At 50.1% G+C, this 21,791-nt stretch overlaps 1 protein-coding gene across 4 annotated transcripts in view; it reads left to right on the forward strand.

The window, feature by feature from the left end:
* Nucleotides 1-21,791, forward strand: part of RYR1 (ryanodine receptor 1) — a 116,721-nt gene that overhangs the window by 71,295 nt on the left and 23,635 nt on the right. For 2 of the 4 annotated variants that reach the window (XM_047793484.1, XM_047793485.1), the window contains 18 exons: nt 5-64; nt 323-460; nt 911-1,023; nt 1,214-1,310; nt 1,529-1,635; nt 3,284-3,335; nt 3,478-3,543; nt 4,824-4,923; nt 5,202-5,281; nt 5,359-5,435; nt 6,454-6,527; nt 7,127-7,144; nt 8,245-8,325; nt 11,185-11,273; nt 11,396-11,524; nt 11,613-11,717; nt 14,501-14,582; nt 15,783-15,970. In XM_047793484.1, coding sequence (XP_047649440.1) covers nt 5-64; nt 323-460; nt 911-1,023; nt 1,214-1,310; nt 1,529-1,635; nt 3,284-3,335; nt 3,478-3,543; nt 4,824-4,923; nt 5,202-5,281; nt 5,359-5,435; nt 6,454-6,527; nt 7,127-7,144; nt 8,245-8,325; nt 11,185-11,273; nt 11,396-11,524; nt 11,613-11,717; nt 14,501-14,582; nt 15,783-15,970 — 1,656 coding nt within the window. The remainder of the gene's footprint in view (nt 1-4; nt 65-322; nt 461-910; nt 1,024-1,213; nt 1,311-1,528; nt 1,636-3,283; nt 3,336-3,477; nt 3,544-4,823; nt 4,924-5,201; nt 5,282-5,358; nt 5,436-6,453; nt 6,528-7,126; nt 7,145-8,244; nt 8,326-11,184; nt 11,274-11,395; nt 11,525-11,612; nt 11,718-14,500; nt 14,583-15,782; nt 15,971-21,791) is intronic. The other 2 variants (XM_047793486.1, XM_047793487.1) reach the window with 1 other exon arrangement.

Genomic DNA, 21,791 nt, shown 5'->3' on the forward strand with positions numbered 1-21,791 from the left:
CCAGAAAGACACAGATGAGGAGGTCCGGGAATTTCTGCAAAACAACCTTCACCTTCAGGGAAAGGTACGCCTCCTTAATCTGCAACAGAAAGGGGCATGAGTGCATGACAGCAACAGTGACAGCCGACTTTTGAGCACTTGCTGCGTACCAGGCATTGAATGAAGGACCTTAACTTGTACTCAGTCCCCCAGAGAATGGTCAGAGCGTTGAAAGGGGGTTAGAGCTGCCGAGTAGCCCACTCTGCAGGGTGGGGCCCTCGGCTGAGGGAGGGGAGAGGGGGCAGGGGAGGGGCCTCATGCTGGCTGACCTTCCACCTCTCAGGTCGAAGGTTCCCCGTCTCTGCGCTGGCAGATGGCCCTGTACCGGGGCCTCCCGGGCCGCGAGGAGGATGCTGACGACCCGGAGAAAATCGTGCGCAGAGTCCAGGAAGTGTCTGCGGTGCTCTATCATCTGGAGCAGGTGTCTTACTACCTAGTGGCCCGAAGCTTGGGTCTCGGGGCGGCCCTGAATCTGTGGGCGGGGCCTGGGGCGGGCTTTGAAGCTGTGGGAGCCGATGCATCTTGAGTTCAAAGTGAGGCTTCGAATGGTCACTTCGATCTGGGGACAGAGTCCTTGAATCTTAGGCCTGATGAAGACCCTCGATTCTGAGGGCGGGGTCTTGGCCGGGTCTTGAGATTGGGGCGGAATCTGGGTGGTGGCCTTGGGTCTGTGCACCTGGCGGACAAAGGAGGGAAATCTCAGTCTGGAAGCTGAGTACAGGTCTGAACCTTGACGTGGTTGGTAGAGCCACGGTATTCCGTTGGGCCTGAATTTGGACCTGGGCACAGATGGGCCGTTTTACTTGGGGCTGGAAGTGGGAATCAGAGCAGGGGCCGAGTCTGGAGACATGACAGACCACCCCGCCTCCAGATGGAGCACCCTTACAAGTCCAAGAAGGCCGTGTGGCACAAGCTCTTGTCCAAGCAGCGCCGGAGGGCCGTGGTCGCCTGTTTCCGTATGACCCCGCTGTACAACCTGCCCACGTAAGACACACACCTCCCCCCATGGAGGAGGGCAGCTCGAGGGGTCTTGGAGAAAGGGTGCCTGAAGAGGCAGGAGGATGGGTGCCAACACAGTGGGGCTTGGGAAAAGGTGAGGGGAGGCAGAAGTGTGGGAGGCCAGAGGGCCGTGGATGGGGATGTCTCCACGGTGTCTCCCATCTTTCCCTGCAAGGCACCGGGCCTGTAATATGTTCCTGGAAAGCTACAAGGCCGCGTGGATCCTGACCGAAGACCACAGTTTTGAGGACCGCATGATAGATGACCTTTCAGTGAGCTGGGGCCTGCGGGGGCAGAGGAGGGTGGTACACCTCCAGGGGTTGCCCTTCACCTCAAGGGGCATGGGAACCAGGCTGCTGGCCTGGGCAGAACCAGGGGAGGGTGCAGGATGTGGGAGAAGAGGGAAAAAAACAGCCCAGGAGGACTATGGGGGAGACACAGGTGGAGAGTCTAGAAGCCCCCGCCCCAAGCCCCCCTTCCCCGCCCCCAGAAAGCTGGCGAGCAGGAGGAGGAGGAGGAAGAGGTGGAGGAGAAGAAGCCGGACCCCCTGCACCAGCTCGTCCTGCACTTCAGCCGCACCGCCCTGACTGAAAAGAGGTGAGGACCCTTCCTGGGTCCTGGAGAGACCCCCGCTTCCTCTCCCCACCCCCAGCAATCTCCTTGTTCCTCAGGAGAGACCCTCTGTGTGGTAGGGAGCCCCACAGCTGCTCCTTCCATGCCAGTTACTAGCACAGGCAGCGCCACCATGAACCGCTGTGCAGCCCGAGCACTTCGCAAGGGCGTGTCCTCTAGAGGGTTCATTCACAGCACAGCTCTTCTAGAAGGAAGTGCCTTGCTCAAACAAAATCAGTGTATTATGGGGAAGAAACCAATGTGTTGTGACACCTTTCCAACAGATGGCGGTGAGGAAGGAGGCCCTTTTCTCATTCACCCAAAGGCTTCCTATAGGCTGATGGCGGTATTGGGAATACATGGCAGTAATGAGGGTGCTGCTGCTGCCGACAGCGACAGGCAGCATTTATCAAACGCATGTGATGTGTCAGGCATCATGCTGAGCACTTGACACATGCACCCCCTCTGTCTTCACACTGCAAGATAGATACTGTTATCACCGACTTTGTGTGGATCAGGAAATGGAGGCCCGGGGATTTTTTTCTCACCTAACATCAAGTCGGAAAGTCCGGGGCTGGGCAAGTGGCAGGGACCCAGCCTTGTTCAGGATTTCTGCCCTCCCACCCTGAGCTGTTGCCTGCTGGTGACAAGGTGGAAGCCGAACCTCCAGATGTCATGGCCACACGTCCGGCAGGAAGATGGGGAAAGGCTTCCTGCCAATCAAAACCAAAATCGTTCCATCCAAGGAAAAGGAGACTGGGAAGCTGGGTGTTCTGTCTTCTATCCTCTGGGAAAGCAGAGACTCGGGTTAGACTGTGCAGATTTGAAACCCCGTACAAGCTGGGTAACCTTGGCCAAGAAGGATCTCTGTGCCTCCGTTTCCTCATCTGTAAAATTGGGCTAATAATACAATTGACCCTTGAACAATGCAGGGGTTAGGGGCACTGACCCTCCACCCAGTCACTAGTCCGCGTATAACTTTAGTTGGCTTCCATATCCACAGTTCTGCATCTGCAGATTCAGCTAACAGGGGAGCGTGTAGTACTGTAGCAGTAGTTGGTGAAAAAACCCCACATATAGGTGGACCCATGCAACTGACACCTGTAACGTTCATGGCTCAGCTGTATAGCTACCCAACTGGATTACTGTGAGAATTAATTTGTTAATGTGTGCAAGGCACTTAGAACAGAGCGCAACCTAGAGCAAATGCAATAAGTGCTGGCCATTACTTCTATTATTAGTATTATTATTAGAGAGGAGATCCAAGGAGGTGGTTGGTCATAGTTCTCAGTTGAACAAGCGGCAAGATGGCCCAGAAGTTCCAGGCTTCCCTCAAACCATCAGAGCAACCTCAGTGGAGAGGGAGCACGTCCATCAGTAGCTTCAGCAAAACTCCCAGAGTGAATTCCATTGGACCAGCGTGGGTCACATGACTGTCTCTTCCCTATTACTGCAGCCAAGCCGATAGAAAGTACTGATTGGCTCAGCCATGATCACGTGCTCAGTCTGGCAATGGAGAGTCTACCCCATCTGAACCATGGGGAGGGGTGGCTCTCCAAAGGAAAGCTGGAGGCTATTATAAGATGGGGCTCCTCTCTGCTGGGTGGTGACTGTCCCCCCCTTACTTCCTCAGCAAACTGGATGAAGATTACTTATATATGGCGTATGCCGATATCATGGCAAAGGTGAGGCCCTGTCCATCTAGGGCAGGTTCCCCCCCCCCCACCTCCCTGCAGCTGCAATGCCTGCCCACTGCAAGGGCTGGGGGTGGGGGGCTGGTGTATCTCCTCTGTTCACCATCATCTCTAACCCGTGTCCCACTCCCAGAGCTGCCACCTGGAGGAGGGAGGGGAGAACGGCGAAGCTCAAGAAGAGGTTGAGGTTTCCTTTGAGGTAGGTGGGATCACGTGGACCTGGAGTAAAGGGATGGGGGACCCTGACTTCATCAACCCCCCCATTCATTCAGTGTGAGTTCTGTTGGCCCTGGGCTGGGTATCAGGGTCCCGTTTGGCATCTGGTAAAGCCTTTCTCAGAATCATGTATTTAAATGCATAAAATGAATCCATAGCAAAAGAAAAACAAAGATAAAAAGATAAAGAAAAAAATGAATCCATAGCAGAGAAAACAAACATATGGAAATAGTTATCAAAATAGAGTTTTAAAAAATGTGATACAGGAGTTCCTGTCGTAGCTCAGTGGAAACGAACCTGACTAGTATCCATGATGATGCAGATTCGATCCCTGGCCTGGCTCAGTGGGTTGGGAATCTGGCATTGCTGGGAGCTGTGGTATAGTTCGCAGACAAGGCTTGGATCTGGAGGGGCTGTGGCTGTGGTGTCGGCTGGCAGCTGCAGCTCCAATTCTACCCCTAGCCTGGGAACCTCCATATGCCACAGGAGTGGCCCTAAAAAGACCCCCCCCCAAAAAAGTGTGATAGAGTAATATCTGTACTTCTTTATTAATCTACCAAATAACAAGAACTATCAGTGGGTCCATGTAGCTGCCATAATTGATCAGTAGTGATGAACATAAGCAATATTTCAAGATGTCTTCAAAAATGATGTTATGGAAACATCCGTGATTCTTATGGATGACACAACCATGAATTCTGCTAATACTGCTATGACTGATGGCATCATCCATAATGGAAGGAAATGCAGCATTTTGGTTAGAGGGTGGCAGACACAAAAACAAAACTTTTTGGAATTCCTGCTGTGGTGCAGTGGGTTAAGGAGCCGGCATTGCCTCTGTGGCAGCTCGAGTTGCTCCTGAGGCACATGGTCAGTCCCCAGCCCAGCACAGTGGGTTAAGGATCCAGTGACATAGGTCACAGCTGTGGCTCAGATTTGATCCCTGTCCTGGGAACTTCCATATGCCAAGGGTATGGGAAAAAATATATATATATATACACATATATCTTGTTTCCCCACGCATGTCCATGTTCACAGACCCCTTGGATTTTGTCGGTTGACCCCTGGCAACTGTGTGGGGCTGGGTTACGACTGCTCCACGCCCGGCACTGTGCTAAGTACAAGACTTAAGTCCCAGGGGATAGAAGGACCTCAGAGTTGAAGGAATGAGCCGAGGAGGTGGCTTGAGCAGGAAGGGCAGGGGTGACGGTGAGGCTGGGCTGGTGAGCCTGGACTCACTCTGCTTCGTGTGCTCTGCCACAGGAAAAGGAGATGGAGAAGCAGAGGCTCCTGTACCAGCAGGCACGGCTGCACAACCGCGGGGCCGCGGAGATGGTGCTGCAGATGATCAGTGCCTGCAAAGGTGCCTCACATGCACCTCTCCTTCCCCCGCCCACCCAGCGTCGTGCTCCTCCCACCCCTGCATGTGGTTTGCACTCTGCCCATTGCACACCTGCCTCGCAATGTCTCACCCGTTCCTCCAGTCATGACCACTCCTGCATACACACCTTTGCACACTTGTCTGCTCCCTTCTCCCACACCCCCCTGGGATGGCTCTTTTCGGGTGAGTCAGAACACTGCTCCCAAGTTGAGCGGGTCATCTTTTGACCCCCACCCCCACCCCTGCCCGGTCCCCTTCAGGAGAGACAGGCGCCATGGTATCATCCACCCTGAAGCTGGGCATCTCCATCCTGAACGGAGGCAATGCCGATGTGCAGCAGGTAACAGGCGAAGGGACTTGGGAGGAGGGCTGAGAGGGGTGGAGGTTCCTGTGTGACTCCCACTCCCCCCTCTGCAGAAAATGCTGGATTACCTGAAGGACAAGAAGGAAGTCGGCTTCTTCCAGAGTATCCAGGCGCTGATGCAAACCTGCAGGTGGGCTCTAGTGCACGTCTTCCGTTAAGCGGTTTGGTGTGGCTGAGCCCCCGCTCCCGGTCCCACCTCTGCTTCTAGTTCTGCTCTCTTCGTTCCAGGAAGAGAAACCCCCTCAAACCAGATCAAATAACAGGCAGTTTATTATAAGGATTTACATGAAGCCATAAGGAGGGCAAATGGCACAGACTTTTAAGAATGAGTTCAGAGTTCCCTGGTGGCTCAGTGGGTTAAGGATCTGGCATTGTCACTGCTGTAGCTTGGGTCACTGCTGTGGCATGGGTTCGATCTCTGGTCCTGGAACTTCTGCATGCCATGGGTGCAGCCAAAAAAAGAAAAAGAGGAGTAGTAAGGATCCAGACAGCTGGAACCAGAAGGTTGTTGAAACTTCAAGTGGCACCCAGGCAGCAGGGAACTGGGGCCCCTTCTGAGGACCCCCATTCATGTGGCTCCATTACTGCCTTCATTCTCCTCTTAGAGTTCACTGACTTTCTCTACCTCTCTGAAGTTTTGCTGAGAGATGGTTTCTCTTTCCTCCTGATTTCAGCATTTTTGGTGGTTGTTGTTGTCTTTTTAGAGCTGCACCTGCAGCATATGGAGGTTCCCAGGCTAGGGGTCGAATTGGAGCTGCAGCTGCTGGCCTACACCACAGCCACAGCAACTGGGGATCTGAGCCACGTCTGTGACCTACACCACAGCTCGTGGTAACACCGGATCCCTAACCCACTGAGTGAGGCCAGGGATCGAACCTGCATCCTCATGGATACCAGCTGGATTCATTTCCACTGAGCCATGAGAGGAACTCCTCAGCTCTTATATATTTCATCCTCACCCCACCTTACCTCACAGCTGTCACTGCATAGCCACAACAGGCTCTTTGTTTCTGCTTCCTCTTGGTTTCAACACACTCTCGGTTTACTGTGGCTCTTCCTGCTGCAGTGGGGGTGGGGGATGCTGGGCGCTGGAGGAGAGGAGGGCAGAGGCCTCAGCCACCTTCACCACCTTGCTTTCTTTCCCTCAGCGTCCTGGATCTCAATGCCTTCGAGAGACAGAACAAGGCAGAGGGGCTGGGCATGGTGAACGAGGATGGAACCGGTGAGGCCCTCGCGTGGACTTCCCCCTCCCTGGGACATCCTCTTCCGTCAGGCTCCCCTCTCCCCCACACTGCCCAGAGCCCCCCCAAGACACCCTCCCTCCCCAAGAGCATCCCCAGGTTTCCCCTCCTGCAGTGGTCCCCAGGCCTGCATCCCATGTTCCTCCAGCGTCTCCCTCCCCATGGTCCCACCCCCGGGTGTCCTGTCCTGTGTTCCCTCCCCCATCACCACCTCCACCCCACCCTCCATATGCCCCTGGTCTCCAGCCCTGGTTGCCGTTCTCTCATTAATGTCCCTAATCCGGGTTAATCGAGTCTCCTCTTTGCCGTGTTGTGACGTGTCTAACCTTTCTGCCCTGATCCTTGCCTCCTGCCTCGTCTCCTCTCCCTGTCCATCTCTCTCTGTCTCTTCCCTCTGCTTTTATCCTCTCCTTGTTCTCTTCTTGGCTTCCTTGCTCCTTATCACTCTTTCTCTCTGTGTGTGTCTTTCTCCCTGGCTGTGTCACTGTAAGTGTTTTTCTGTCTGTTTCTCTGTTTTTTTCTGTCTCTCTTTTTCTCTCTTTTCTTCTGCTTCCTCCTCCCATCCTGTTGGCTGCCCCAGTCATCAACCGCCAGAACGGTAATTCCCCTAGCCCATTCCCCTTGCTGTGCTACTGCCACCCCTCCCTTCTAACCCCAAACCGCCCCCTCCACCCGGGAGCTGAGGATCTGGGCCATCCAGGGGAGGGAGGTTCCATGCCCCGTGGAAAGCCTTAAGATCAGGGGCCCAGAGACCAAGATTCCGGTCCTAAATTAGCCACTAACAACATTTGGAACTATGAACAAGTCTCTTACTGTCCTTAAGCCTCAGTTTCTCCATTGTAAAGTAGAAGCTAGAGAAGATGGCAGATAACCCCTTCCAGCTGGCTGCTCTTGGACTTCCTGACCCAGATTCACAGTCCCGAGGTGGGGTCAAACCCACTCCCAACTACCCTGCTCTCTGCGCCTGTGGCCTCAGATTGATCAAGTCTGCGGTTCCCATCCACCAACCGGATTGGTTGCCCCAGCATCCACTCTGATTGGTGTGCGTGCCGCCTCTGCACCTGCTCTGGTTGGCCCGAACCTTCACTATCTAGCCTCCCCACTCTCCTCCCTTCCCTACAACCCACAGTGATTGGCTTCTTCCAGACTTCCATTCTGATTGGCCCATGTTTACACCCCTCCCCCTTTGCTTCTGCTGGATTGGCTGCTTTCAAGGCATCTGAGCCAATTGGCTGGCTTTTGATCCCATCCCCTGCCCAGTCCTCTCCTGCCCAGAGCTTTTGCGTGAAAGTGACTCCGACCCTCTTAATCCATTAACCGCCCCGCTGCGGTCCTGGATGGGGGGCTGAGGGAGATATCAGCAGCCTGAACCTCTGCTAGGTCGGCAGACGCTCCTGGATGTCACACAAGTGGTGACATCAAAGGGATACTGATATTGTGGAAAGACACTTGAAGTCCCAGCTTCATGACTCGGGCGGCCCTCAGCGCCCATCTGCTGATGTCATGGACGATGAGGTTGGGACCCCTGGTGTCATGAATGCCCGTGACCCTCACAGTGTCTTTAAAGTGGCGGCTGCTCCTCCCTGCGCGCCCACGCTTTGTGCATGTGTGTGCGGTCTGCATGGGCCGTGTGCATGCTGTGTTTGTGCATCGCGGCTCATCTGACCGCTTCTGGGCCCCGACCCCCTCTTCCACCAGGAGAGAAGGTCATGGCAGATGATGAATTCACCCAAGACCTGTTCCGATTCCTGCAATTGCTCTGCGAGGGCCACAATAATGGTGAGGAGGAGGGGTGGGTGAGGCAGAGAGGAAGCCAAGGTTGGAGGACGGTCTGGAAGGGTTGTCTGAGTTAATCTCCAGTCCCCTCCTCCCTTAGCAGTAACTGCCTCACCACACAACCAAACCTTGCTGTCCACCCCACTGTCCCTCAGTCTGTACTTTCAGCCAGTGTCAAGCCCCACGTACCCACCTTCCTAAATCTCGAATTTCTGGAATCTAGCCACTTTGCTTCGTTTCACCTCTTCTAGCCAGTCCAGTTCCCCCAGAGCAATCTGCCAAAACCAGCCTGGCCCCAAATCAATTTTCTCAAATGAGCAATTTGCCCCATGTCATTTTTTACACAGGCATTTTGCAGCAGCTGCCAAAGTTCCATAGATGAGTATTTCCATACTCTGGGCCTGCAGAGGCAAAAATTGCCTGGCATTTAAAAAATTAATCTATTAGAACCATGTATTTATTTTGCTCATAAAATTCTTTGCCATGTGGAAGGCTTACAGACTCTTCGCTCACTTAAACAAGTTAAGAGTTTTCACAACTTTGGTTCTGGTTCAGGCAATATAACCAGATCAGGGATGACACAGCCAGTTAATTAAACACATCGTAATAGCTTATGACATTAAAGGAACAGTTAAAGCTCTGAACAGCAGGCTTCTACCCAATGCAGTTTCCTCTAACAAACATGCACAACCTTAAGGTTGTGGTTATAACACTTAGCAGGTGATATGATGCCACAGACTGCCCAGAAATTAACCTTCATGAGAAGAACAGGAGTAATCATAAATCTAACCCCCATAGAGGCTGCACCCCACTTGGCTAGTGTTCTTTAAGGTAAATGGTAAACATTTTTAATCTTTACTTTTTTCTTTTCAACAAAGGAAAAACACAATCCATTGTTTTGCATTATCCTAAGCTCTTATGTCCAGAGCTCGTTTTTCTTTAAGGCTTATTAAATACCATTGTGCTCTGTGACTAGGGTTTTCTTTCTTTAATGGAAGTGAAATCAGTCTTTGGGGTTTTAAATGAATTTTATTCCCTGGGTATAGGACTTTTTGGAAATGAGAATGTTCTGGAATGTTCTTTGTTTTTGTTTTTGTTTGGTTTGGTTTTTGTCGCACCAGTGGCATGTGGACATTCCCGGGCCAGGGATTAACCCTGGAACAGAGAGGTTCAATAGCTTGCCTGAGGTCACACATCTAGGAATTTGTGCGGCCAGCTCCTTCTGCTCTTTCAGGTCACAGCTCAGAGGTACTCCCACTTCCAAGAAGCCCTCCCTGACCACCCAATGTGAACGAGGCATCTCCTCGGACTCCTCCAACCCCCTGAACTTGCCCCATCCCGACCCTGAGCATTCTGCTCAGTGTTCCCCTGCCACCCGGGAGCAGTATCATCGTCATCATTCCAGAGCTTCGCAACCAAACACCGATGTAGACAGGATGGTCCAATAAGCCCCCGAGCAGCCATCACTCAGATCTAACGCTTATCAACTTTCTACCCTGGAACGATGTTTTTTGAATAGTGGGAACCAACTTGCCAGAGGGTTGTGAATGAAGTTTATCATAGAGGTTCTCATTCCTAACTGCACAGTGGGAATGGCTGGGGAGCTTTACACGCCACTAAAGCCCAGTTTTCACCCCCAGATGCTCTAATTTAATTGGTCTGGAATGGGGCCTCAGCATTGGGATTATTTATTTACTTATTCATTTTTTTATTTTTTTTTAGAGCCACACCTGCGGCACATGGAGGTTCCCAGGCTAGGGGTCCAATCGGAGCTACAGCTGCCAGCCTACACCACAGCCACAGCAATGCAGGATCCAAACAGCATCTGCAGCCTACACCAGAGCTCATGGCAATGCCGGATCCTTAACCCACTGAGCAAGGCCCAGGGATCGAACCCACATCCTCACGGATGCTAGTCAGGTTTGTTAACCGCTGAGCCACAATGGAACTCCTGGGATTTTTTTTAAAAGCCCCCAGGTGGTTCTAATGTGCAGTTGAGTTTGGGAGGTTGAGACCAGAATTCTTTTGCAGTGAACTAGGCTAGTCCAGGATGGAAAAAAGAATCCATGGCACACAATGAGGGCGTGTGAGACTTCTGTTTCAGGTATATGTGAACAGAATTTCAGATTGAACATGCATACTGGGTCTCAATGAAAAATGTGTTTCCTACTGTAGGTTGCAGTTAGAAAAGAATGAAAAATTACCACACAACATAGAAACCTCACAAGGGGAGGAACTTTGTTTTCTTTTACTGTTGTATCCTTAGGGCCCAGAACAGTGCCTGACACATGATAAATGCTCAATAGATTTAGAGTATCAAAGAGTAAGTGACCAATCTTTATCTCCCACTAGCATATAGGAGATGCTCAATAAATACAATGAATAAATGAACAAATAAATGACAAATGCTTTTCTCCTCTGGCTTTTGGTAGGTGCTCAATAAAGTTTTTTTTGGATAAATGAATGAATAAATAACCAATCTTCCGTCTCTCCCAGCACATGGTAGGCATTCAATAAAAAAAAATTTGTAGACAAAGGAAGGACTGGGTCTCCATTTCCCTCTGCTACATTTTAGGTGCTCGATAAATATTTTTGGGGAAAAAAGAATTAATGACTTTCCACCTCATTTGACACAGAGTAGGCTCTCAAATATTTGTTACTCAATTGGATAAATGATCCTCCATCTTCCCTCAACACGGAGGGGCTGCTGAAAGAGAGTTATTAAGTTAATGAGTATGTGCCTTATGGCATACAATAGGCATTCAAAACATTTATTGCATAAATGAATAAAGGACCCGCTGTCCACCTCCCCTAACACATGGTAGATGCTCACTGAATGCATGATTTTTTTTATGTCCCTAGATTTCCAAAACTACCTACGGACACAGACAGGGAACACAACCACTATTAACATCATCATCTGTACTGTGGACTACCTCCTGCGGCTGCAGGTAAGGAGAGCAGGCCGTCCAGGTGTGACCCGGGTTGGTGTCCATTGGGCCATGATGGGCCCCAGCAGCCCCTCACACGGTGTTTGGCCGCCCCTGGCGCCCCCCCCCCACACACCCCGCAGGAGTCCATCAGTGATTTCTACTGGTACTACTCCGGCAAGGATGTCATTGAGGAGCAGGGCAAGAGAAACTTTTCCAAGGCCATGTCAGTGGCTAAACAGGTGTTCAATAGCCTCACGGAATACATCCAGGTAGGGCCGCCTGCTGAGGCGGGGTGGGGAGGGGCAGTCCTGCCTCCAGCGCTCTGTCCAAGGCTCAAGTAGAACCTCTGCCCTCCAGGGTCCCTGCACCGGGAACCAGCAGAGCCTAGCGCACAGTCGCCTCTGGGACGCCGTGGTGGGATTCCTGCACGTGTTCGCCCACATGATGATGAAACTCGCTCAGGTTCGGGCCCCTCTGTTCTTCATCCAATTGCTACCGGTTTCCAAGTTTTGCCCCATCTGTCCGTTTCGCATCCCAGTGCTCAGGGCAGGTTCCAGACTGCTCCTTCCCAGGTGGCCAAATCCCTCTTCCTTCTGGATTGGCTCTCTGCATCTGCCCCCTGCCACAGCCAATTGGCTGGTTACCCATCTACAGTTCCATTGGTCTGACACTTGGGTCCCGCCCCCTCTGGACCGGAGCTCCTCTATGATTGGTCGTTGTTCTTTCCTCTCTGATGATGTCCCAGATTCCTACGGCTTTGGGGATGGAATTGGGGGTAGGCTTCTTGATCTGGGCCTGGGGCTGAAGGAGTGTTTTGCTTCTTCATTCTGCCTGCGGCAGGTGACGCCTATCCAGGGCATCCATGATGTAAGGTCCCTGCCAAGCCCCATCTCCTATCTCCCATCTCTAGCCTCTACATGGTCCCTTTTGCCCTACCACCCTCGCCCCTTTGCAGCCTTGTCAATGCTTCACAAATACCTTATCCATTTGCTCTGCTTCTAGCTGGTAAACGTATTCAAGGCTGCCATAGGCGCTGCAGCAGGGCTCAGCATCTAAAAGGACACCATCCATACCCTAAACATCATACTTTATATATATATTATATATATATATATAATCTGTATATTACTACTGTAATAAATACATCTATATATATGTATATGATATAGGTATAGTTATTACAGTAGTTTCCAGCAGGTGGCAATATTCTGTATATTATAATTGCCCAACATGAAGAGTCTCCAAGAAGGGAAGCCTTTTTCTAATTTACTCAGATACACCACAGGGACTGGCAGAAACCCTGTCTGGTGTCATCTGACCTTTTGAAAGGAGTTGAGCTTAAGAATGCAGTTTCTTAGTGTCAGTGAGTTGAAGTCGAGCTGTTGAGCAATCTTAAAATTCTGGAGAATGTTGGTATCTTAGAGTCCCAAATCCTGCAGAATTAATTAAAACCTGTGGGTTAAATCACAAGGGCTAGAAATCCAATGTAAAATGGTGGCTTACCAAAAAAAAAAAAAAAAAAAATTTTTTTTTTTTTTTTAATCAGTTCAATCCCAGATCAGATTCAGGGCCTGGGGTGCTGTTAGTAGAAATGTCTCTCTCCTCCCTGGCTTCGTTCTCAGCAGGCTCTCCCCACGGGCTAGAAAAATGGTGCCGCAGGCTTCCATGTACCCCACGAACAGCTCCAGAGATTAGAGAACCCCTCTTTAGGTCCAGGAAAAGACCTGAAATACTCTCTTATTATTAGACTACTGAGTCACATGCCCATTCCTGAAACACTCACCCAGGCTAGGGGAAGGAAAGCTGTAATTGGCCAGACCTGGTCTTAGTCCCACCACTAGAACCAAGCAGCCCAAGTGGGTCCCATTCTGAGAGTGGGATTGTTGCGACATCCAAGGGGCTGCATCATGGGCAGGCACTCACCCATCTTGGGATCTTGAGATCCTAGAATGTTGGAACCTTAGAGTCAGAATGCCAAGCTTTGGAATTGTGGAAACGTGTTAGCATTAGAACCAGCAACTCTAGGAGTTCCCGTCGTGGCACAGTGGAAATGAATCTGACTAGGAACCATGAAGTTGTGGGTTTGATCCCTGGCCTCGCTCAGCAAGTTAAGGATCTGGCGTTGCTGTGAGCTGTGGTGTAGGTCGCAGATGCAGCTCAGATCCTTCGTTGCTGTGGCTGTGGTGTAGGCCGGCAGCTGCAGCTCTGATTGGACCCCTAGCCTGGGAATCTCCATGTGCCACAGGTGCAGCTCTAAAAAAAAAAAAGAATCAGCAACTCTAGAATACATCCCATTTATCTAGTTCCTTTCCCCTGTCTCCATTTTATTAGGTAAAATCTTAGGAAATTACCACTTTGTTGGTGAGAAGTAGCTGCATATTGAGAATTTTATGTAGCTTTAATCTAATACAAATAGGGACCCCGAGAAGTTCCTGTTGTGGTTCAGCGGTAATGAACCTTACTAGGATCCATGAGGACATGGGTTCGATCCTTGGCCTTGCTCAGTGGGTTAAGGATCTGGCGTTTCTGTGGCTGTGGCGTAGGCTGGCAGCTGCAGCTCTGATTCAACCCCTAGCCTGGGAACTTCCACGTGCCTGTTGAGGCTCTCAGGAATAAAAGACAAAAGAAACAAATAAGGACCAGGAGGCAGAACTTTGACCTTGTTGGAGACATCTTGGGGCCCTACATGAGACACTGTGACAGGAGAGGCAGTGTGTCCCCACCTTCTCCGCAAATGGCTTACCAGAAAGCATGTAGCTTTGCCTTGCAGCCTTCTTCCTGAACCCATAGTCCCATTTTTTCCATCACACATTCATTCAACAGACATGTGTCAAGTGCCTGCCATAGGCCAGGCGCACTGCTGAGCTCTCATCCCTTCTCTGATCTGTGTTATTGTCCCCGGTATTTGCCCCTGTCTGTCTCTGTCTCTCTTGGTCCCAAGCATCTGCTCTCTGAGCCTCATACTCCTCCCATCCTCCTGTCCCGCCAGTCCTTGCCCTACACGTCACCCACTGGGCACACTTCCCCCCAAGTGCCAACCCCACCCCCACAATCTTGTCTCTCTGCCCCTTCCCCTGCTTCCGAGGAACATGTCTGGACTCGGGTCCCCTCGGAGGTAAGAGGGGGAAAGGAAGGGGATCTTAGGCCCTGCTGGGTGGCTGAGGAGGGGTGGAAGCAGCTGGAGGTGGGGGGGAGGCGTCTCTGCCGAGACGAGACCTCGCATACCTGGGATGTGGCGTCTCTAGGACTCGAGCCAGATCGAGCTGTTGAAGGAGCTGCTGGATCTACAGAAGGACATGGTGGTGATGTTGCTGTCGCTACTAGAAGGTAAACACCCAGTGAGTGGGGGGTCAGAGGTGCAGCCGAGCCTAAAAATGGCCATCTGGGCCTCTGGAGCCCCACCCTCCAACCCCGTCTGACATCATGCCAGGATCAATGCGTTAATGAAGAAGTTACTATAAAAAGCTCAGCAAACACTTACTATGCGGCAAATCCTGGCTGTACATACGGTAATTTACTGAATCCCCAGAGAAATCTGAGTAAGATGGGTGGCCGAGACACTTTTAAAAAACCTTTGCACTTAGGCGTGCACAATGCTGGCAGTGTCTCTGCTGCACCAGGACGCAGGTTCAATCCCCAGCCTGGCACAGTGGGTTAAAGGATCCGGTATTGCTGCAGCTTCATTGTAGGTTGCAACTGTGGCTCGGATCTGATCCCTGGCCTATTGCAGTGGGATAAAGGATCCAGCTACACAACTGTGGCAAAGATTGCAGATGTGGCTCAGATTCAATCCCTGGCCTGGGAACTTCCATATGTCATGGGTGTGGCCATTAACAAACAAATGAATAGTGGAATTCTCTGGTGGCTCAGTGAGTTTAAGATCTGGCATTGTCACTGCTGTGGCGTGGTTCAGTCCCTGGCCTGAGAACTTCCGCATACCACAGACGCAGCCATTAAAAAAAAAAAATTATAGTGACAGGAAATTCCCATTGTGGCTCAGTGGTTAATGAATATGACTAGCATCCATGAGGATGCAGGTTTGATCCCTGGCCTCGCTCAGTGGGTTAAGGATCCGATGTTGCCATGAGCTGTTAGCGTAGGTCACAGACACGGCTGGGATCCCATGTTGCTGTGGCTGTGGTGTAGGCCAGCAGCTGCAGCTCCGATTAGACCCCTAGCCCAGGAACTTCCACATGCCGTGGGTGCGGCCCTAAAAAGCAAAAATAAAATAAAATAAAATAGTGACTTGCCTCCCTTACAAGGATGAGGTTCTTGGCATGACACGCAGCACTAGGCATGGCATCTGGGACGGGCCATTGGCTTAGGCCACTGTTATCTTTAGGATGACTCCCCCCCCATCGGGGAGGAGGTGAACAAAGACGGGATCAGCCAGGTTCACCCCTGCTGCTGATGCAGATCCGGAAGCCACTGTCACCGACACAGGGGGTCCTGGCGCTGGGAGGCAGGCCCGTTGCGGCTCCGGAGAGCAGGCTCTGCTGAGCCACACTGACTTGGGGCTGCCCGCAGGGAACGTGGTGAACGGCATGATTGCCCGGCAGATGGTGGACATGCTTGTGGAGTCCTCGTCCAACGTGGAGATGATCCTCAAGTTCTTCGACATGTTCCTGAAACTCAAGGACATCGTGGGCTCTGAGGCCTTCCAGGACTATGTCACTGACCCCCGGGGTCTCATCTCCAAGAAGGACTTCCAGAAGGTGGGTATGGGACAGATGGGGTGGTGCCAAGAGCCAGTCATGCCCCTCCTGGCTGCCTGCCTTGGGCAAGAGCCTTCTCGGGGAGCCTCAGTTTCCTTATCTGTAAAATGGAGATAAAACCAGCCTTGGAGTTGTTTTGAAGATGAAGTGCATTAACACAAATGAAAACCATGATTTCTATTATTATTCATAGTCATGCTATTATTATTACTATAAAGAGAGATCGGAGTTCCCGTCGTGGCACAGTGGTTAACGAATCCGACTAGGAACCATGAGGTTGCGGGTTCGGTCCCTGGCCTTGCTCAGTGGGTTAAGGATCTGGCGTTGCTGTGAGCTGTGGTGTAGGTCGCAGACGAGGCCCAGATCCCGAGTTGCTGTGGCTCTGGCGTAGGCTGGCGGCTACAGCTCTGATTAGACCCCTAGCCTGGGAGCCTCCATATGCCGAGGGAGTGGCCCTAGAAAAGGCGAAAAGACAAAAAAAAAGAAAAAAGAGAGAGAGAGATCAGTCATTGCCTCAATAGACATCTATTGCATTGTTCCTCTGTGCTGGGCCCTGCGCTGGTACTGTGGACACAGTAGTGACTGAGACAGACACAGGCCTGCCTCGGTGGGGCATATAAGACTAATGGGAGAAGCCGTTATTAATGACCACTGAAGGCTTAAATAAGGAGCCTGCTGGGGGAAATGCAGGCACCAGCTCTATGCAAGAGCCCACTCACCTGCCTCTGCTAAGCCTTCAACCCCAGGTAAGTCCCTGGTCTGCTCTGAGCCTCTTAGCGAGACGGGGCCAGGATCGTCACCTTCACTATGTCGCGGGCTGCTGTGACAGCAGCCCATGCCTGGGACACAGGACGGACAAGAGATGTGACCTACTCTTATTACTTTTACTGCCAGGTCTTTTCCATCCCCATTTTATTACATGTTTCTTTTGAACATTTCGGTCTTATGGAGAAGCTGCAAGAATTGTACGTAAAATTTCTGAGTAGCTTTTTGCCCAGATTTTGTCTGCACATTAACGTCTTAGCACATTTGCTCTGTCGTGATTCCCCTTTACCTCTGCAGACATCCGGCTGTAGCTCCTGAGAACAAGTTCATTCCCTCACATAACCAGAAAACCATTATGCAGATAAGGAAATGAACATTGACACAATGCTGCTACTTAGAGACTTTATTCAGTTTTCACTTTTTCTTTCTTTTTTTTTTTTTTTTTTTGGTCTTTTGAGGGCGGCATTTGGAAATTCCTAGGTGAGGGGTCGAATCAGAGCCATAGCTGCCAGCCTACACCCCAGCCACAGCCACGCCAGACCCAAGCTGCGTCTGTGACCTGCACCACTGCTCACAGCAATACTGGATCCTCGACCCACTGAGTGGGGCCAGGGATCGAACCCACACACTCATGGATCCTAGTTGGGTTTGTTAACCACTGAGCCATGACAGGACCTCCAGTTTTCACTCTTGAAGATCTAGTCTGAAGAGCTCCCTGGTGGCCTAGCAGTTAAAGGATGTGGCCGTGTCGCTGCTGTGGCTCAGGTCCCTGCTAGGGTGCAGGTTCGATCCCTGGCCCATGAACTCCCGCATGTGAGGTCCCGTCTGTGAACAGGGATTGCATTTAGGCATCCCGTCTCTTTAGCCCCCTTGAACCTGGAACCCTTTCTTGATCCGTCTCTTCGGACCTTGACACTTTTGAAGAATAGAGGCAGTTGTTTTGTAGGCTGGCCCTTGGTGTGGGTGTGTCTGAGTGTTCTTCATGATTCCGGTTGCACACCTTTGGCAGGAACATCAGAGAAGTGATGTGTCCTCAGTGCCTCGCGCTGGGAGGCACACGCTGTGGGCTCTTCCTATTACAGTTGGTGTTCGCTTGGCTCACTTGGTGAAGGTGGCGTTTACTGGCGTCTCCACTGTGATGATACCGTCATTCCCTTTGGTATCTTGTGAGGATGCGTTTTGAGACCAGGTGAATATTCTGTGCAGCCGTTCGGGGTAGTATCCATCCGTGGTTCTTGTTGGAAATGATGATGGCTGTGGCAGGTGACGCAGGGCGGCTCTCTAACTTCCCTGGACCCCTTACCCTGATCAGGTACCACTCTGCTAGAAGAAGAGTTTTTCCCTTCTCCTCCATTTATGTGTTTGTCTGTGTATTTATTCATCTATTCAGTTATATCCGTGTGGACTCATGGCTTCTTATTTTATTCTGGAGCTTGCAATCGCTGTTGTCCATCAGCGTTTAAATAAGCCCAGGGTCTCCTGAGTTAAACATAAAGAGCCCTGAGCCTCCCAGTTGTCCCCTGAGAGCGTCCCTGCCTCTCTCTCCCCTGCCCCTTCTCAGCCACACCTCTACCCACACTCACTCCTTTCTCACCTCCCACTCCTTCCCTGACTCGGGGCTTGCTGGCTTCGGTCCCTGCCCTTCTCCCGAAACTACCCCACCTCAGATCACCAGTGATCCCTCACCCCTGAATCTCTCTGACTCGTCGTCGTCTTGGAAGCGTTTGCCGCCCTGGCCACTTCCTTGCCACAGCCACGCCTGAGTCCCTGGGCGTCTGAGCCACACCCTCCTGGGACCCCCCCCCCCCAATCCACCCCCCCACCCCACCCACCTCCACCCACCACCCCCGCATTCCCTGCTCAGCCCTCCCCGCCTCTTAAGCATGCCCGGCCCTGAGCCCTGAGCCCTCCACCTTCAGGAAGAAGCAGCTAATATGTATCATGTTCCCACTCTGTGCCAGGTCCTGTGTGTGAATGAATATTAATGTAATCCTTACAACAAGCCTTATGTAGTGAGGCCTATTTTCTCTTCCCCATTGTACAAAAGTGGTAACTGAGGCACAGGGAGGTTAAAGTAACGTGCTTAAGGTCACACGACTAGCAACTAACACATCTGGGGTTTGACCAGAGTGTACTGCCTCCAGATTCGCCCATTAATCTAGCCTAGTAAATAGTCAGTGAGCACTTCCTGGGTGCCAGGCCCTATCTGGGGAGTCGAGCCCTACTCTCAAGACCAGCATGTTACTTTCTTTTTTTTTTTTTTTCCTTTTAGGGCCTAACTCATGGCATGTGGTAGTTCCCAGGCCAGGGGTTGAATTGGAGCTATAGCTGCTGGCCTACGCTACAGCCATGCTAGATCCAAGCCATGTCTGCAACCTACACTGCAGCTCAAGGCCACACCAGATCCTTAACCCACTGAGAGGGGCCAGGGATTGAACTTGTGTCCTCATGGATGCTAGTATACCAACAGGTATAAGAAAAGTGCTTAGGAGTTCCTGCTGTAGCCAGTAGGTTAAGGATCCAGCATTGCTACAGCTGCGGCCTAGGCACAGCTGTGGCTGAGATTAAGTCCCTGGCCTGGAAACTCCCATGTGCACAGGTGCAGCAAAAAAAAAAAAAAAAAAAAATCCCTCAATGAGGTATCACCTCCCACCTGTAAGGATGGCTATCAGCACAAGGACGAGAGATAACTAGAGTGGCAAGAATACAAAGAAAAGGGAAACTTTGTCCATTGTTAGTGGGAATGTAAACTGGTATAACCACTATGGAAAAGAGAATGGAGGTTCCTTAAGAAATTAAAAATAGAACTACCGTACATACGACCCAGCAGTCACACTTCCAGCTATTTATCCAAAGGAAATACAACTATTATCTTAAAGAGGTATCTGCATTCTCAAGTTCATTGCATCATTATTCACAATAGCCAAGGTGTGAAAATAGCCTAAGTGGCTGTCAGTGGATGAATGAAGAAGTGCCCTGGTAGCTCGGCAGGTTAAGGATCTGGCTTTGTCACTGTTTGGCTTGGGTCGCTGCTGTGGCTCAGGTTCAATCCCTGGCCCTGGAACTTCCACATGCAGCAGGCATGGCCAAAAAAAAAAAAAAAGAATGGATAAAGAAGATGTGGTATGTACATGTGTGTATATATGTCCACACACAGTGAAATATTATTCAGCTTTAAAAAGAAAAAAAAAAAAGGAAATCCTTCTATTTGCAACAACATGGATGAACCTGGAGGGTGTTATGCTAAGTGAAATAAAGCCAGCCAAAGAAAGATGAACACTGCATGGTGTCATTTCAGTGGAATCTAAAAAAAAAAAAAGTCAAACTCATAGAAACTGAGAGTAGAAAACAGAGTGGTTTCCATGAGGAGGGATGTGGGGGAAATAGGGAGAGGCTGGTAAAAAGGTATAACTTTCAGTTATAAGATGACTTTTTTTTTAAAAAATGGGAAGCGATCCCTCCCTCCCAACTATTCAGGGCTTCACACATCCCAAGATTTGATGTCATGTACATAGCATTATGTAGCTCAATATCTGTTTCACACAGTTACAACCTGTAATTTTAAAGATGCATTGGCTTCATTTTTTAATAAATAATAACATTCACGTAATTTAAAAAGTTAAGTGCAACAAAGTATGAAGTGAGGTCTCATTCCTGCCCCTTTCTCTACCTGTGCTACCTCACTCCCACTGTGGTGAGCATTAGTTTATTTGTATCCTATCATTTTCTCCAGATATTGTTATTTTCCTCTTATATAATAGGCAATAAACTATATACATTAGCCTATATCACTTAACACTATATTCTGGAGATACGGGGTGTATCCTGATTATTATGATTTTTTTTTTTTGCAGCTATCCAGTATTCCAGTTTGTGTATATATTATAGTTTATTTGATTACTCCCTGTTGATGGACACTTGCTTTGTTCTCATTCTTGTGCCATTACAACACATGCTGTTATTAGGGAATGCCAGGGACAGTTGTGCAAGTTGTGCACTGCACAAAGGTGCTGTTTTTAGCACAGATCTTATAAGTTTGTCATGCAGATTTCTAGCAGATGGAAGTAAGTGTGTTAAAGAAGGCTCCTTATGGACTCCTCGAAACAGTTACCCTTGTATGTACATCATTTTGTGTGTGCAGTTATAGCTAAAGATAAACTTCCAGAAGTGGGATTGCTGGGTTAAAAGGTACATGCATATGTCCTTTGGACAGATTTCGCCCTCTGTTTTTCTTCTCATTAGCAACATGTGAGACTGCCTATTTCCCCACAGCCTCACCACCAGACCGCATTGTCAAACATTTGGATTTTTGCCAATCAGATAGGTGAAAAAGGGTATTACAGGACAGTTTTAATTTACATTTCTCTTGTTATGAGTGCAGTTAGGCACCTGTTCATGTTACTTCTTTTGTATTGCTTGTTTGGTGAATTGACTGTACCCTTGGCTTACTTTTCTATTGGGATATTGGTGTTTTTCTTCTTGATATATAAAGACTTCTTTATATATTTGGGTAATTATAACTTTGTTAGTGATATGGATGCACTTCTTTTTCCTACTTCATTGTTTGACTTTCGACTTTGCCTATAGTGTTTTGGGGTATTTTTTTTTGGCCATGCCTAAGTCTGGATTTTTTTTTTTTTTTTTTAATGGCTGCACTGGGAGCATATGGAAGTTCCCAGACTAGGGACTGAATTGGAGCCACAGCTGTGACCTACCCCACAGCTGCAGCAATGCCAGATCCTTTAACCCACGGAGCCAGGATGGGGATTGATCTGCTTGAGCTGCTGCAGTCAGATTCCAAACCCGCTGCACTGCAGGGGGAACTCCCTTAAGACTTGATTTTTATGTAGAAAATTATTTCAAATATTTCATTAATTTTTAACAAAAGAGGTAATATAAGAATCCTTTTGTAAAAAAATTCAGGGAGTTCCCGTCATGGCACAGTGATAACGAATCAAACTAGGAACCATGAGGTTGCGGGTTCGATCCCTGGCCTTGCTCAGTGGGATAAGGATCTGGCGTTGCTGTGAGCTGTGGTATAGGTCAGATCCCGCGT

Source organism: Phacochoerus africanus, chromosome 8, assembly GCF_016906955.1.
Source record: "Phacochoerus africanus isolate WHEZ1 chromosome 8, ROS_Pafr_v1, whole genome shotgun sequence".
Classification (NCBI taxonomy): Eukaryota; Metazoa; Chordata; class Mammalia; order Artiodactyla; family Suidae; genus Phacochoerus; species Phacochoerus africanus.